This window comes from Anser anser, assembly GCF_964211835.1.
Source record: "Anser anser genome assembly, chromosome: 1".
Lineage (NCBI taxonomy): Eukaryota > Metazoa > Chordata > Aves > Anseriformes > Anatidae > Anser > Anser anser.
In genome coordinates, this window is record NC_139720.1 from 84,291,972 (window position 1) to 84,305,767 (window position 13,796).

The 13,796-nt window shown below is 38.9% G+C and overlaps 1 protein-coding gene across 11 annotated transcripts in view; it reads right to left on the reverse strand.

Annotated features, from left to right (window-relative positions):
* Positions 1–13,796, reverse strand: part of GBE1 (1,4-alpha-glucan branching enzyme 1) — a 186,635-nt gene that overhangs the window by 136,004 nt on the left and 36,835 nt on the right. For 5 of the 11 annotated variants that reach the window (XM_083802245.1, XM_083802246.1, XM_083802253.1 and 2 more), the window contains one exon: positions 599–768. The exons of the other annotated variants lie outside the window; for them this stretch is intronic. In XM_083802245.1, the coding sequence (XP_083658371.1) occupies positions 599–768 (170 nt within the window). The remainder of the gene's footprint in view (positions 1–598; positions 769–13,796) is intronic. 11 annotated transcript variants of the gene reach the window in all.

The following is a 13,796-nucleotide window of genomic DNA, read 5'->3' on the forward strand; positions in this document are numbered from 1 at the left end:
GTTCCTCCACTGTAATGCTGCCACCAACATTCTTTCCTCTTCCCTCAAAAGGGAACACCACCTACTTTTTCATGACTATGTTCATTTATGATTTTAGGTTACCATTTTCTTGCAGGACTTTTCTAGACTCTCATGATTAGTGGGAATCACGAAGGGCCTTGGTCCTTACACAACACTGCTGTTAGACAAGTCAAAGAAGATAAATCAAGTTACTCCACTGTTATTTTCTTTTTCCCTGCATGCAGTTTCATAGAAGCCTAACAGTAGACCTTCAGGAAGAACCCCAGGTAGTTTAGACACATTCAACCTAAAGCTGCAGAGTGATCAGGCTAGGGCCTTTAGAGAAGTGATCACTTTATGGGTATAAAAATAGATGCACATAATACTGACCATACAGTAGAAACACACATGTTCTTAAGTTAGTGCAATATGGAGTAAAAGATTATTAGTTTAAGTTACTAAATGTCATTACACCAGCAACTCATAACATACATTTTTATTATTAGAAATTTTGTCGTTGCTACAACATTGTCTAAGTGAAAGGATATCGATCTAAAACACAGTGCAGGAAAGAGGCAATACTCCTAAAAATACTTACTGAAGTCACCTGTGAGAAACACTGCTTCTGCTCCTGGTGCCCACTCTTTGCAATATACTCCACCATCCACAAATTGGTTAACTCCAAAGGTTTTGTAACTTTTTGAAAATTTATCAAGACCACCTTCATTTTCCTCAATGCTCTTCAAGCGGTTGTAAAACAGAGCATACCTTTCAAAGAAAATAGATACATTTTTAGAAAGCTTAGCAAGCGTATTTCTTACATTAAGAAATGCAAGAGCATAAAGACCATGCTGAGACACTGTCACACTGTGTCCCAAGACTACAATATCGGATTCATCACTCTACAGAAAGAGAAAATAAAACACATAATATAATTTTTCCAGGATTGCAACACAGAACAGAGTTGCAATTTTCACATCTGTATTTTCTTTGCTTTACGTGAACTCTTTATACTTTAAGACTGCAACTCCTGATCGGCAGTCCAAAAATCATAGCATTACTACACAACATGAGAACGTCACACTCTAACAGCCATGCACTTTTTTGTCCATCTTATTAATGCTGGGCAAGGGCCTCACAGAGAGAATTGTATTGGTCTGGTACATCTATCACAGCCAGTTTTAACAGACAGTCTCAGGACACTGAAAAGCTTCTAATGCAACATATAGCAAGTATGGAGGAAATAATCTGGCACTTGCAGAAAGTCGTTCCCTAAACAATCTCTCTAGAAAGACCATCAGCAAGATTAAGTAGTCCCTTGCCACTGGAACTAGTTGGAGAAAAAAGATTACTACTTTATGGACGTAATTATTTGGTATTGTACTCTACAATAACAGTCCCTATTAGGACTAGAAATGCCATAAACCTCTAATGTAAAAATCTGCTAGTAACAGGTTGAAGTTTTTTGTTGGACTTTGCCATGTTTTCTCCAAGGAGTTCCCAACAATTCAGAAACACATATCAGGCACACGTACATAGAAGACTGTCAACTTTTCTTCCTGAAGTGTAAGCTACTTTTGTGAAGCATGGCTAAAATGCTTCAGTTTAAAATATTATTAAAGCTACCTGCAGAGTTATTTTATTTGCAAATTAAGTGTACCCATGTTCTCCAAAAAAGGAAAGGAGGGTTCTGAAATGTATAAAAACTAGAAAGAATCTGGGCAAAAATTTCTTGCCTGCCTCATTACACTTACTATATTTTGAAAAACTATAAACAAACAGTAAAGAAGCAAACAGCATTATGGTATTATACTCTGTTGGTATAAAACAACAACAACAAAAAGTAATCTGCTTGAAATGTTAGGACTTGTACACTGCTCTCAGGTTTGTTTTAAGGGTTTGTTTCAGAACTGGCCTTCATTAGTCCAAAGTAGAGGATTAAAATGTCAATTTACTGGTTAAAGTGAAATAGGATAACATTAATTCTGAGTACTTTGACTACTTTCAAGGTTAATCTCCCAGTAGGTTTGTATTACAAAGACTGATGTTCACCTTTAAAAACAGCAAGATTTGAAAAACGCCTCAGGATACACTATAGCAAAAATATTTTAACTTTTTGCCCACCTACCTGCACCATCCCTTTAAAAGTCAATTTCCATTTGTAGCACTTGAGGGAGAATATCTGGCCAGATTTCCAAATAAGTGTCTTACCTATATATACATATATACACACACACACAAAGTTGACTGACAAACTTTAACCAACTGCAATTGTAGAAAAATTTATATAAACAAATGAAAAGTTAAATACAGAAGTGCAAGTCAAAATAGCCTCAAAAGTTCATCATACGGCATTTGGTAAAGGAAAAATTACTCCATTACTGAATGATTCTCCTTGAAAAAGGAATTTATTTTGACTTCTTTAGCTTTGTGGGTTTTTGTTTTGTTTTTGTTGTGGATTGACTTCAAGTTATTCTTTAAAATATACTAATTATATTATATAAGAGCATAGTGCTTGTGACACAGCAAGTTAATTCAGATAGTGCTGCATCTTCACTGCAGAAATCATGAATATTAAAGCAACTAGTGACCTCCGTATTTGTTTTAAGTGATATTCTAGAAAGTATTCAGTTTTAATTTTGTTAAACGTCTGAAGTGATCAAATACAGAATCATGATTTACTTGAAGTTCATGAAAGCCACCAGCTCCTAAACTAGATCCATTACTTGTGTTGTGAACTATTCTAAAAAACTCATCTCCAGACATGAAATACATCTGGCCACAAAACAAAGTTATCTTCCCTTGAAGGTCCTGCAAAACAGAACAGAAGTGTAGTTCTGTATCCTGCTTCTGCTTTAAAGGAGAGCATTCAGTTAAGTGCATGCTTATGATCCAGGTGTGAGAAACTTAAAGCTAAGATTATATGAAAGCAAAAAACTTGAATTCCTACATCACTGAAACATTCACCTTCCTGGGCAACCTTCCAATGCCTGACTACTCTTTCTGAGAAGAAATGTCTCCTAATTTCCAACCTAAACCTCCCCTGGCACAACTTGAGACCATTCCCTCTAGTCCTATCACTGCTGACCTGTGAGAAGAGGCTGACCCCCAGCTCCCCACAAGTTCCTTCCAGGTAGTTGTAGAGAGCACTAAGGTCTCCCCTCAGCCTCCTCTTCCCCAGACTAAACAACCCCAGTTCCCTCAGCCGCTCCTCACAGGACTTGTGCTCCAGGCCCTGCACCAGCTTCGTAGCTGTTCTCCGGGCACATTCCAGGGCCTCGATGTCCTTCTTGTAGTGAGGGGCCCAAAGCTGAACACAGTACTCAAGGTGTGGCCTCACCAGAGCTGAGTACAGGGGGACGATCACCTCCCTGGTCCTGGACTAGATGACCTTGGAGGTCTTTTCCAACATCAATGATCCTATGATCTTCCAAACTGAAACCTCAGAATCACACAGAGAAAATGACGGGAAAGCTCTTGTTTGAGCAATTCCAAAGGCTTATTATGCACTAATAGCATACAATCATACTTAAAAAAAAAAAAAAAAAGTATCAGACATTGTCACATTTAGCAACTCCTTGTGAACACTGGAAGTTGCCATATTCAGTGACATACAGCAACATACATAGTCATACAGACTATAACCAAACTGGTCACATGCGACAACACAAAGGTGAGAATCTTGCACAACTGTGGACATATAGAGAGAATTAACAGGAACAGCTAGAGCTAGAAGCCAGGACTAAAGGCCGTTCTGCCCTCCCACCTTCAAAGCTTTCCATTGCTCATTAAACTGTGAAAAGTCTTTTCAGATTTCTCTACTTCCCAATATTCAAGTTGGCACTGAAGAAATATTACAAGGTTAAAAGCCATACCCAGGTATGTTTTGAAAAGTACAGCTTACCTTTGTGACAAAAAAGCAAACAAACAAACAAAAACAAAAAAACATACAGTAACAAGAAGATCCACAGACTTTCAGGGAACTAGTCGTGTCTAAGTGGAAGATGACGTACATTGGGTCCCTGCTTACATACACTGGGACTGCTCCAGGTGCTTTTCTTGTTCCAGGAATTCTTATGAAAAAGCAAGCTCATGTACTGAGAAGGGCTCCAATGACCATACCAGAGGGCCTTTGCAATTCAAATCCTGTATCCTTTCAGCTCTTCTCCACTTACAGACCAACGTTTTTTAAAGACCAAATACCAAAGTTAGGTGTTTTCTTCACACTTACTAGAAGAAAGAAACTTCAGTCATGGCATTTCTTCAAGCACATATACATCCAACTTGAAACCAGACACTTAGTAACAGACTAGCACTTTCACAAACATCCTTGCTCCCCCCCCTTTTGTCTTTCATAGTGAAATTCATAGTGAAATACTGAAAATCAATAAAAAACGACCCTGTTTCAAATGATGTTTTTGTTATATTAATAATTTGTAACATAGCATTGCTTTGAATCCCATGCTTTATACACAGCCCTGTATAGAACTGTATGATGAGAGTGTAGGAATTGGCTGACTTTCCACAGAAGCAGAATTAAAACATCAAATATGACATCATACAATGGCTATCCAGAAAGTGGGTAACTTGCCAAAAAGTAAGCTTCACAGTGAAGGAGTAAAAACTGTATAACTCAGTAGTCATTTTAGGGTGGTTACATTTCAGGTGAGCTTATAAGAAGCCTCATACTTCTACCACCTAAAAACCAAATTCAAATATTTTGTCTTTTAAGTACTTAGAGTCCTAAAACTTATGTAGTGAAAGTATACAGATACCACAGAAAGGTCAGAAAAAGAGATGGTTTGACGGTTTTTCAGTGCTATGCAAAGCTAAACAGTTCTTAGTCAAAGGAATAGGGTTCTATTTATCTTATAACCATGATGTGCAAAACCCGATGCGCAAAACCCACCTGAAGCTACAATTCCTGTCATCACTGACTTCATTCAACTAACTGATCCCATTAAAAATGGAAGAAAGGTGTTAAAACCAGTAGTTTCATTACAGGGTTTAAAAAAAAAGTAAAAAAAAAAGTTAGCTTCCCTCTTCTCCCCAAACTTAAATGCCTTAGTGAAATAAGACTTCTGGCAGAAAGTTAAAGTCTAATGGCAAGTCAGAATACTGAATCAAGTCTCCACATAAAGCCTTCAAATAGTTACTTTTCAAAGCAATTAAGGAGGCATTAACTTCCTCCTGGCCACCTTGTAAGGTGTCAGGAAAAGGTGGTATAATATTTTAAACCTTTGTATTTATCCAAATGAGCTTTAGTTTCTTAGGCATCACAGGAATCTAAACAGAAACAAATATAACCAAAAAGGCCTTGGCAGCATACAAAATACCCTCCTTTAATCAGTATGGTGCTGCACTCTAAGATGGCTGCCAAATTTCACAACATTTTTATGCCTCTTTTCACACCTTTTTTGAAAGTCATAGTTATTGCAGTTTATAGAAGAGTCAATCAGCTTATTTTAAGACCTGGGGTGTCAACACTAACATTAATCATTTTAGTCCCTCTTCTGCTTATGATGTTCATTTTAGTAGCTATTCATCTTTTAGATTTTTGTCTACACTAGCTTTTGTGCCATAATTTATTTCCACAATATTGGCCCAATATTAATGCTAATTTATTCAAAACATGAAGGCAAATAGGAGAGGCTTTGATAATGATATCTGGCGTCCATATGGAAAGCCCAGTTCTGCAGACACCAAAGGAAAGAGGATATGAAAGAAAATGTCCAGTAAGGTATTCTCTGTAGCCAAATCCTCCCATTTCTCAATAAATACAAACATTTGCAGGAATGTCAGTGTTAAAAATAAAGCTAGAGTCAATGTAGGTATTGGAAGGACTGAAAGATCAGAAATAGAAAACTTAAAATGTTAGTTTTTGTTGTTGTTCTTTTGTTTTTCTCTCCTCATTTAAACAACAAACCTTAAGAAAAACTGTTTGGATGTTTTGAGATACCACTTACCCTATTTATCAGTTTGCTCCTGAAGCCTCCTAGGGGAACACCAGGTCTTATTTTTCAAGTTTCAACTCTCTTCCACCACAGGAAAAGCTGTATCAGCATTACAGTAAAACAGGTAATAGAAAAGCGAAGAATGCCTAGGTCATCAAATCCTCTCCTGTACCATCAATTACGTACCAAGAACAATGCTATTCAGAATAACTGAGATTTCGGAGCAGTGTTATCAAAACTGGCTTGGGTTCCCCCATCCGATTGCTATGGCTGGAAAAGTGCTAGAGAACCATGCTGACACGCAAGCATCTTCCCAACATGCCCATGCAGCAGCTCTGTTTGAGGGCTAACATACCATCAGCTTCTGCAACAGCATTACGTTGACCTCAAGCTCTCCTGCAGTTTTCCCAGACACAGTACCAAGGGCTGGAGAACAGGGATCTGCTGATTTCTCTCAAGACTTCTTTTTTATTTTAAGGGTAGGCTTTTTTGGGGTTGGGGCTTAGTTTCTCAAGCATTAGCTTTTCTTACAAAAGAGTACAAACCATCACACCTATGGAGTGGTGGTGAGATTGCATGCTGTGGTCAGAATTACTGAATGAAGCTCGCAGTGACAGTGTGGGAAGACTGGGACCAGTGGTGGAGAATGAAGAACTGGGTAGTGTCAAACCAGTACTGACCTCCTGAAGTGGACAGACAGGTCTAGGCATCAAATATTTCCTGTTTTGTTACAGGTAGAGATCTAGTTACTCTATTCCAGATCATTTGCAGGATCCACTCTAACTTATAAACCCTGTGGACAACTGAAAGGTCAAAAAACTGCAACAAAGAAAAATCCAAACTGGTGGAAGTGTGGTGCATCCACACTGACAATATATATAATACTAGGTACAGATTATTTCTCATACTACAGAAAGTACAAAAGGTAAACTGCCATCATTTTTAAAGACTTACTTTTCTACAATAATGTATTATTTACATAAAGCCACACTTGAAAAACTGGCAAATAAGGAATAGAAGATTTTATACTGATTTTACTGATTTTTTTAATACTGATTTTAGTTCTGATAGACTACTTCTACAGGAACATGAGAAAGGATTAACAGCTGGTTTTGATTTACGTATCAAGAGGCTCAGGAGCTGCAGATCCCCTCCTGTTATCACAGACAGCCCATCCTTTAGAGATAGATGTCTAAAGTCTTGCAATGTTGTCACCAACTAGCAGTGATGGGTATCATTTAAGTGCCTACACTGAAAATATAAGCAGCAACAGCTTCCTTTTGGAATGGGGGGAAAAAAAAAAAAACACTTGATAGCTACATAAGAAGAGAAGCTCTGCACCTGCAGATGCAATGTTAACACCTGGGTCATAATGTTCCACACCAAAGCAGCTCTTAACACTACGGGTCTATTCAAAAAGTGGCCAGCAGCAGCAGTAAAATTCACTCAGAAAACTACGCTGTAAAAACAGACTCCAGTCTGGTCTGCTGCAACACTCTGGGCAACTAGTTGAATTCAACAAGCAATGTATTATTGCATTTCATGAAGCCTGTCTATAAAATAGGCATTCTTGCCTCCAAATTTGATCTGGTACATCCACGCAGAGCCATGCAGTCCAGGCTTACCAGATCAGGGGAGCACAAGATCTTCGATCCACTGCAATCCACCAGAACAATAGACCTCTTTAACCCCCATTTGTAAACCACGCTACTGGTAATTGCCATCTCATGAAGCACAGTAATGAGGTCTCTGTACTCACTGGCTTTTCCTGGAAGGCTAAAGTAGTACAATTTAATACTTTCCATGTACATGCCTGACGAACATGTGGGAATATGAGAAGGACAATCATGAAACAATTACCACTAATAAGGGCTACTTCTCTTCCTACTGTGACCCTTACTGCTTCATAGTAGAAAAAAGGAAACAAAAACATCAAAGTGGAAGCTAGAAGCATTGATACACCACCTCTGAATACTTCAAAATAAAGAACACATGGCCATTCAGAGATTACTTTTTCTAATATTGCTGATACTGATATGAAGATGTAGTTATAAGTCCTTTCACCGACACCAAAGCCAATGCAGGTAGTCACTGCTCTGCATATCAAGTCCCTGCGTTTCATTTTCTCCTTTACTCTGTAGTTTGTTTTTCCCTAACACTGTCCTCATTCAGTTGCCTATAAGGGGACAGATCGAAGGAAGACGGGAGTAGGATGAAGTTCTTCCCAAAGCAGATTTCTGGAGTCCAACAAATCAAGTGCACCAGAACTAGAATTAAGCGGTAGAAGCAAATTGCTGTTCATAACTGTTTCTTTAACTAGTCACTAGTGAAAGGTTACCAAAACAAAAGCCCCTCATTTCTTTTTGTTCTTTTCTCACAGAATCACAGAATCGTCTAGGTTGGAAGAGACCTCCAAGATCATCTAGTCCAATCTTTGTCCTGACACTAACAAGACCTCCACTAAACCATATCACTAAGGGCTACATCTAAACGTCTTTTAAAGACCTCCAGGGATCGTGACTCAACCACCTCCCTGGGCAGCCCATTCCAATGCCTAACAACCCTTTCAGTAAAGAAGTTCTTCCTAATATCCAACCTAAACCTCCCCTGGTGCAACTTTAGCCCATTCCCCCTCGTCCTGTCACCAGGCACGTGGGAGAATAGACCAACCCCCACCTCTCTACAGCCTCCTTTAAGGTACCTATAGAGAACAATAAGGTCACCCCTGAGCCTCCTCTTCTCCAGGCTAAACAACCCCAGCTCCCTCAGCCGCTCCTCGTAAGACTTGTTCTCCAGACTCCTCACCAGCTTCGTTGCCCTTCTCTGGACTCTCTCGAGCACTTCCATGTCCTTCTTGTAGTGAGGGGCCCAAAACTGAACACAGTACTCGAGGTGCGGCCTCACCAGAGCCGAGTACAGGGGGACAATCACCTCCCTAGACCTGCTGGCCACACTGCTTCTTATGCCAGCCAGGATGCTGTTGGCCTTCTTGGCCACCTGAGCACAGTGCTGGCTCATATTCAGCCGACTATCAACCAATACTCCCAGGTCCTTCTCTGCCAGGCAGATTTCCAACCACTCATCTCCCAGCCTGTAGCGCTGCTTGGGGTTGTTGCGCCCCAGGTGCAGGACCCGGCACTTGGCCTTGTTGAACTTCATGCAGTTGACCTCAGCCCATCGCTCCAGCCTATCCAGATCCTCCTGCAGAGCCTTCCTGCCCTCGAGCAGATCGACACACGCACCTAACTTGGTGTCATCTGCAAACTTACTGAGGGTGCACTCGATCCCCTCATCCAGATCATCGATAAAGATATTAAAGAGGACCGGCCCCAGCACTGAGCCCTGTGGGACTCCACTAGTAACCGGCCTCCAACTGGATTTGGCTCCATTCACCACAACTCTTTGGGCCCGGCCATCCAGCCAGTTTTTAACCCAACGAAGCGTACGCCAGTCCAAGCCACGAGCAGTCAGTTTCTTGAGGAGAATGCTGTGGGAAACGGTGTCAAAAGCCTTACTGAAGTCAAGGTAGACCACATCCACAGCCTTCCCCTCATCCACCAAGTGCGTCACTTGGTCATAGAAGGAGATCAGGTTCGTCAAGCAGGACCTAAACCACCTTCTCCACCTCCTTTACTCACCTTTCCTTCATTTAAGGACAGTATAAATCTCAGGTAGGTACCACTATTTCAGAACACTAGAACTACTGCATTGTAACCTCAATCAGCTTTAGTTTTAGACAACTGACCTGCACTTTCTGCATAGAAAGATTAAATGAATTTTTAATAAGTTTAAATATGTTTAAATAGATTAACCAACATTTGAACAGCATGTAACCTTTGAAGTGTTAGAAGAATTCCAAGAGAATGTTTTAAAAGTGTAGGACACCAACGAGTGATGTTTACAGAGAGACAGGAAGTCTGACATTTCATTTTGTTTTTCTGTGGGTTAAAAGCAAAGATTTTATATGTTTCTGAAGTCATTATCATTGTCTGTGGGTGGCTAAATCAGAACATCCCAGAGTCTGTAGCTGCACTATTAAAATTCTTCACTACACAATACTTTGCCTCTTTATCCCAGGAGAGAGGCAATCTAACACTCATTTCATCCTTAGCTGAAAACTAAGTATTCTGCACATTGTCTGAAGATATTAAGTTCATATTAGGAGTAATAAAGTTAACTGTTATTCAAATAATTTGGATATACAGGTATTGCAATAAGAAATTTACAGAGTTAAATCATTTGTTGCGATTCCTACCATTTAGGAAGTGCTCAAAATTCAAGGTATGGTCCAGCTTGAGTAAGTTTCCCCTGCTACTTGCCACTAAAAATACCCTAGAGCAGAGAACAAAAAATACAAGAAAGCCAAAATTTTCAAAAGCAGCTTTTCTAGTTGTTCTCTACTCTGCAGATAACAAACACCAACATGCAAATTTTCATTTCTTGCTTTCCAACAGAGGAGGCAGCTTGTCTCTCTGCTTTTCTGGTGTTCACAAAAAGTTTCCTTAAAATTTACTCAAGTGAATGGAGTGAGGGGAAAACATTCAGCAGTGTCTGCTGTTGCTGGAGCCATCAGACATAATGGCTTTTTCATTAGCTACATCCAAAAATCTCCTTCAAGAATATAGGTAAATGCATTAGAGTGTCTTTACTGCTTTTTCTACTAGAATAAATCTGTAATACGGCAGCTTTAGGGGAAATGGAAGTGGAAGAAAACGGGAAATGCAATGCAATTGTACCCACAACACCTTAACTCAGTAGTTACAGTTCCAAGGACCCTTCCATGGTGAGCAAAGGGATGTAAAATCCCAACTCCGTCTGAACGTCCCATTAATTCAGCATGAAGAGAGCACAGCTCTCAAACTAAACACGGTAACTTAAAATCTAGGAAATATTTGCCTGGGGATAGTTAATGAGTAATCACTTGTTCTATTCGAAATACACAGTACAGAGTTACTAATTAAGCATCAGCTTTTCCAAAATAAAAGCGGTGTTGTACAATTTGAGCCTTACCAACAATATACAGTCCAGTACTTATGAGAACAAAACTGTGAGAAAATAAAGAGTAGCCACAGTGTTTTTCTTGACATCTTAGCAGCAGCTGCTATTTTTGACAGAAGTGAAGACTAATAAGCTAGAAATATATTAAAGACAAATATATCTCAGTAGTATTTTAGCAAGAAGATTATTTGCCAGCTTAAGTTCTGGCACAATGCCTTCTGCACAATACCAAGGACTAGAAGTAACTGTCTTCCCTCCCGTACACACTAAGATAATTTTGTGACTTCACCAGCATTTGACAGCTGCAGTGTCTTGCCATCAGCTACACAATGACTATATATCGTCCTTGATTCAGAATCAAATGCAAGAGTGATTACAAGATGCATCAAGTGCAAACTTTATGCAATCATTTAGTAATAATTGCTCCACTAGATTATCTAAACCAATCTACTGCTAAGAACCCCTTCCCCACAATATTTAGATGTTCTCTTACCCACGTTTGTTCATCTTTCAACCCCTTCAGTTTTATTAGATACACACAGGATAAATACACAGGATACACACCTCACAGGATAAATGCATCAAATTACTAATTCTTAGAAGGAGCAAAGGGCAATTTCTTTCCATCTGAATTCTAGAGAACAAGTTAGACATCAACTCTAGCAAGAGAGGAAAAGAGAGATGTGCATACGTACTTGAGTATTAACACGTGCTACAAGAAAGCTATTCAATCTCTTCATCTTTTACCCTCTATAGATATAAAAGGTATACAGTTACTTTATTGTTTTTAAAAACTGAAAAACACCCCAAAAAACAAAGCCACCTCCAAGATACTAAGCTGTTACAACTTTCTGGAGCACTACAGCTATGTATACTCTGCATATGCCAAAGCTCCCAAAACAGCTTCCCTGGCACAACAAAACAGTCTTAAGAAGCATTTTATAATGGCTATCTTAAGGCTCTATTTTACGCTTTTGCCTTCGTATGTAAAGCAACAAATTTACCAGTAGCATGCTTTTTGTTTTACACATCTAAATATTTGTTAGATAAACGAATTTAGATATCAAGTTTCTTCATTTAATAGTCATTGTCTCACTATCTCTGATAAATAGTCTTAATTATGCATAAATTATGCAGTAAAACCCTTCTTTTAGACGTAATAATTGGATATCATCCTAACAGAGAAGCAAAAGCAATTTGAGGCAGTTCTTTTCAAATTAACATAACTACAGAGAAACTCCATCATATTTGAGCAGAAGCTGCAGAAATGTAAAGAGACAGATTTCTTTCTAGAAATCAGTAGACTAAGACTCTGTTAGCTCATGTTTCATATTACACAAGAGAAAATAAACTGAAAGGTCAGTTGAACAGTTACAGCATTGCCCTTTTCCAAGGTAATCAGCAGAGCATGTAGCAGGGACGTGAACACAAGCGTGACTGGAAAGACAGTAGCTGATGAAGAGGCACGCTGCCACAGGACGTGGGACAAAATGCTGCTCCCAACGCCAGCTGAGGAGCGTGGTACTCTGCAGGACTTACTTCACTAACTCTGATTTATTGCTTTAATTTCAAATTAGTGTTCCTGTTAACCATTCAGGTTTTCATATTGCCAAAACACACTAGAAGAAGGAATACTGAACATTAATCACATCTCCAGGTAAGCTACAGAAAAAACATCATTATTAATTTGTTTGTAATAGGGACACAATACAGTCAAAAATTCATCCATCTGGTTCACTAACACATTTTTGCTTTAAGCACCCAAATTCTTGTTCTTCAGCACTGTTTACCTGCACATTGTAGGGCAGAGTTCCCATCTTCGCCCCCACCTTGCCCATCAAAGTTTATTTTCCTCTCAGAATAATGTATTTATTGGTGGAAAGCTCCAAAACATTTTTTACAAATCATATTAGCATATGCTTAAACCCTCCTTAAGTTAGAGACAACTCAAACATTTTATTTACTAGAATTATTCCTAATGAAGCTGTAAGCAAGAGTATATCAATTCCCATTTTATTCCACTGACAGCTATTTCTAAAAGACTTCCTTTGTATTAATAGGTATCTAGGTCTAGTTAAGGGGAGAGGGAAAAAGTCAGCAATTCCCACAACACTAGCACTAAGTTGGAATCAAAACGCAAGCTAAAAGCAGTAGCTACAGCAAAGGTTTCAGAAGATAACATAGGAACTTAGAATGAATTTATGATATGCTTTTTGGTGGGCACGTGCTATTGCCTCACGAAGGTCTTAACCAACCTGCAAGTGTCAGTCAGTACTATTTCTAATGAAATTATCTGCCCGGTAAGGATCAGCCCACATGCCTCCTATGGGTTTTAAAAGCTCCCCACATCGTGACAAGATAGTCTGGACTTCAGTGATTATTTCATTTCATCTTAGCTATTTAAAAAAAGCTGTTTTCAATGTATTTTATTTTTTACTAGCTTACCACAGCAGTAAACATAAGAAGCCATCTGTTTCTTCTCAAATTTGGATTTTTAAGTGTGCTGCATCAATTTGGCTTCCACATTCTTTGGAATGCTGCAAGTAATTTTAGTTGGCATAAATGAAGCTCAATGCAATACTAAGAATGATTTATCCTCTTAAATAACCCCCAAGAAGTTAAGAATCAAAAGTTTTAGTTGTCTACCAAAATTTTTGCCTACCAAGTTTATGTCAGAAGTCACTCCTGATTATTTCAAATTTTCAAATCAAACATTGGGTATTTGTCATTACATTAGCCTCCCAACCCACTTTAGAGGGCACATCATTCAATAAAAAAAAAAAAAAAAAAGAATTTTGTACCTGAAAACTCTGCAGCTGCTCTAGCTACAGCATAATTGCTGAT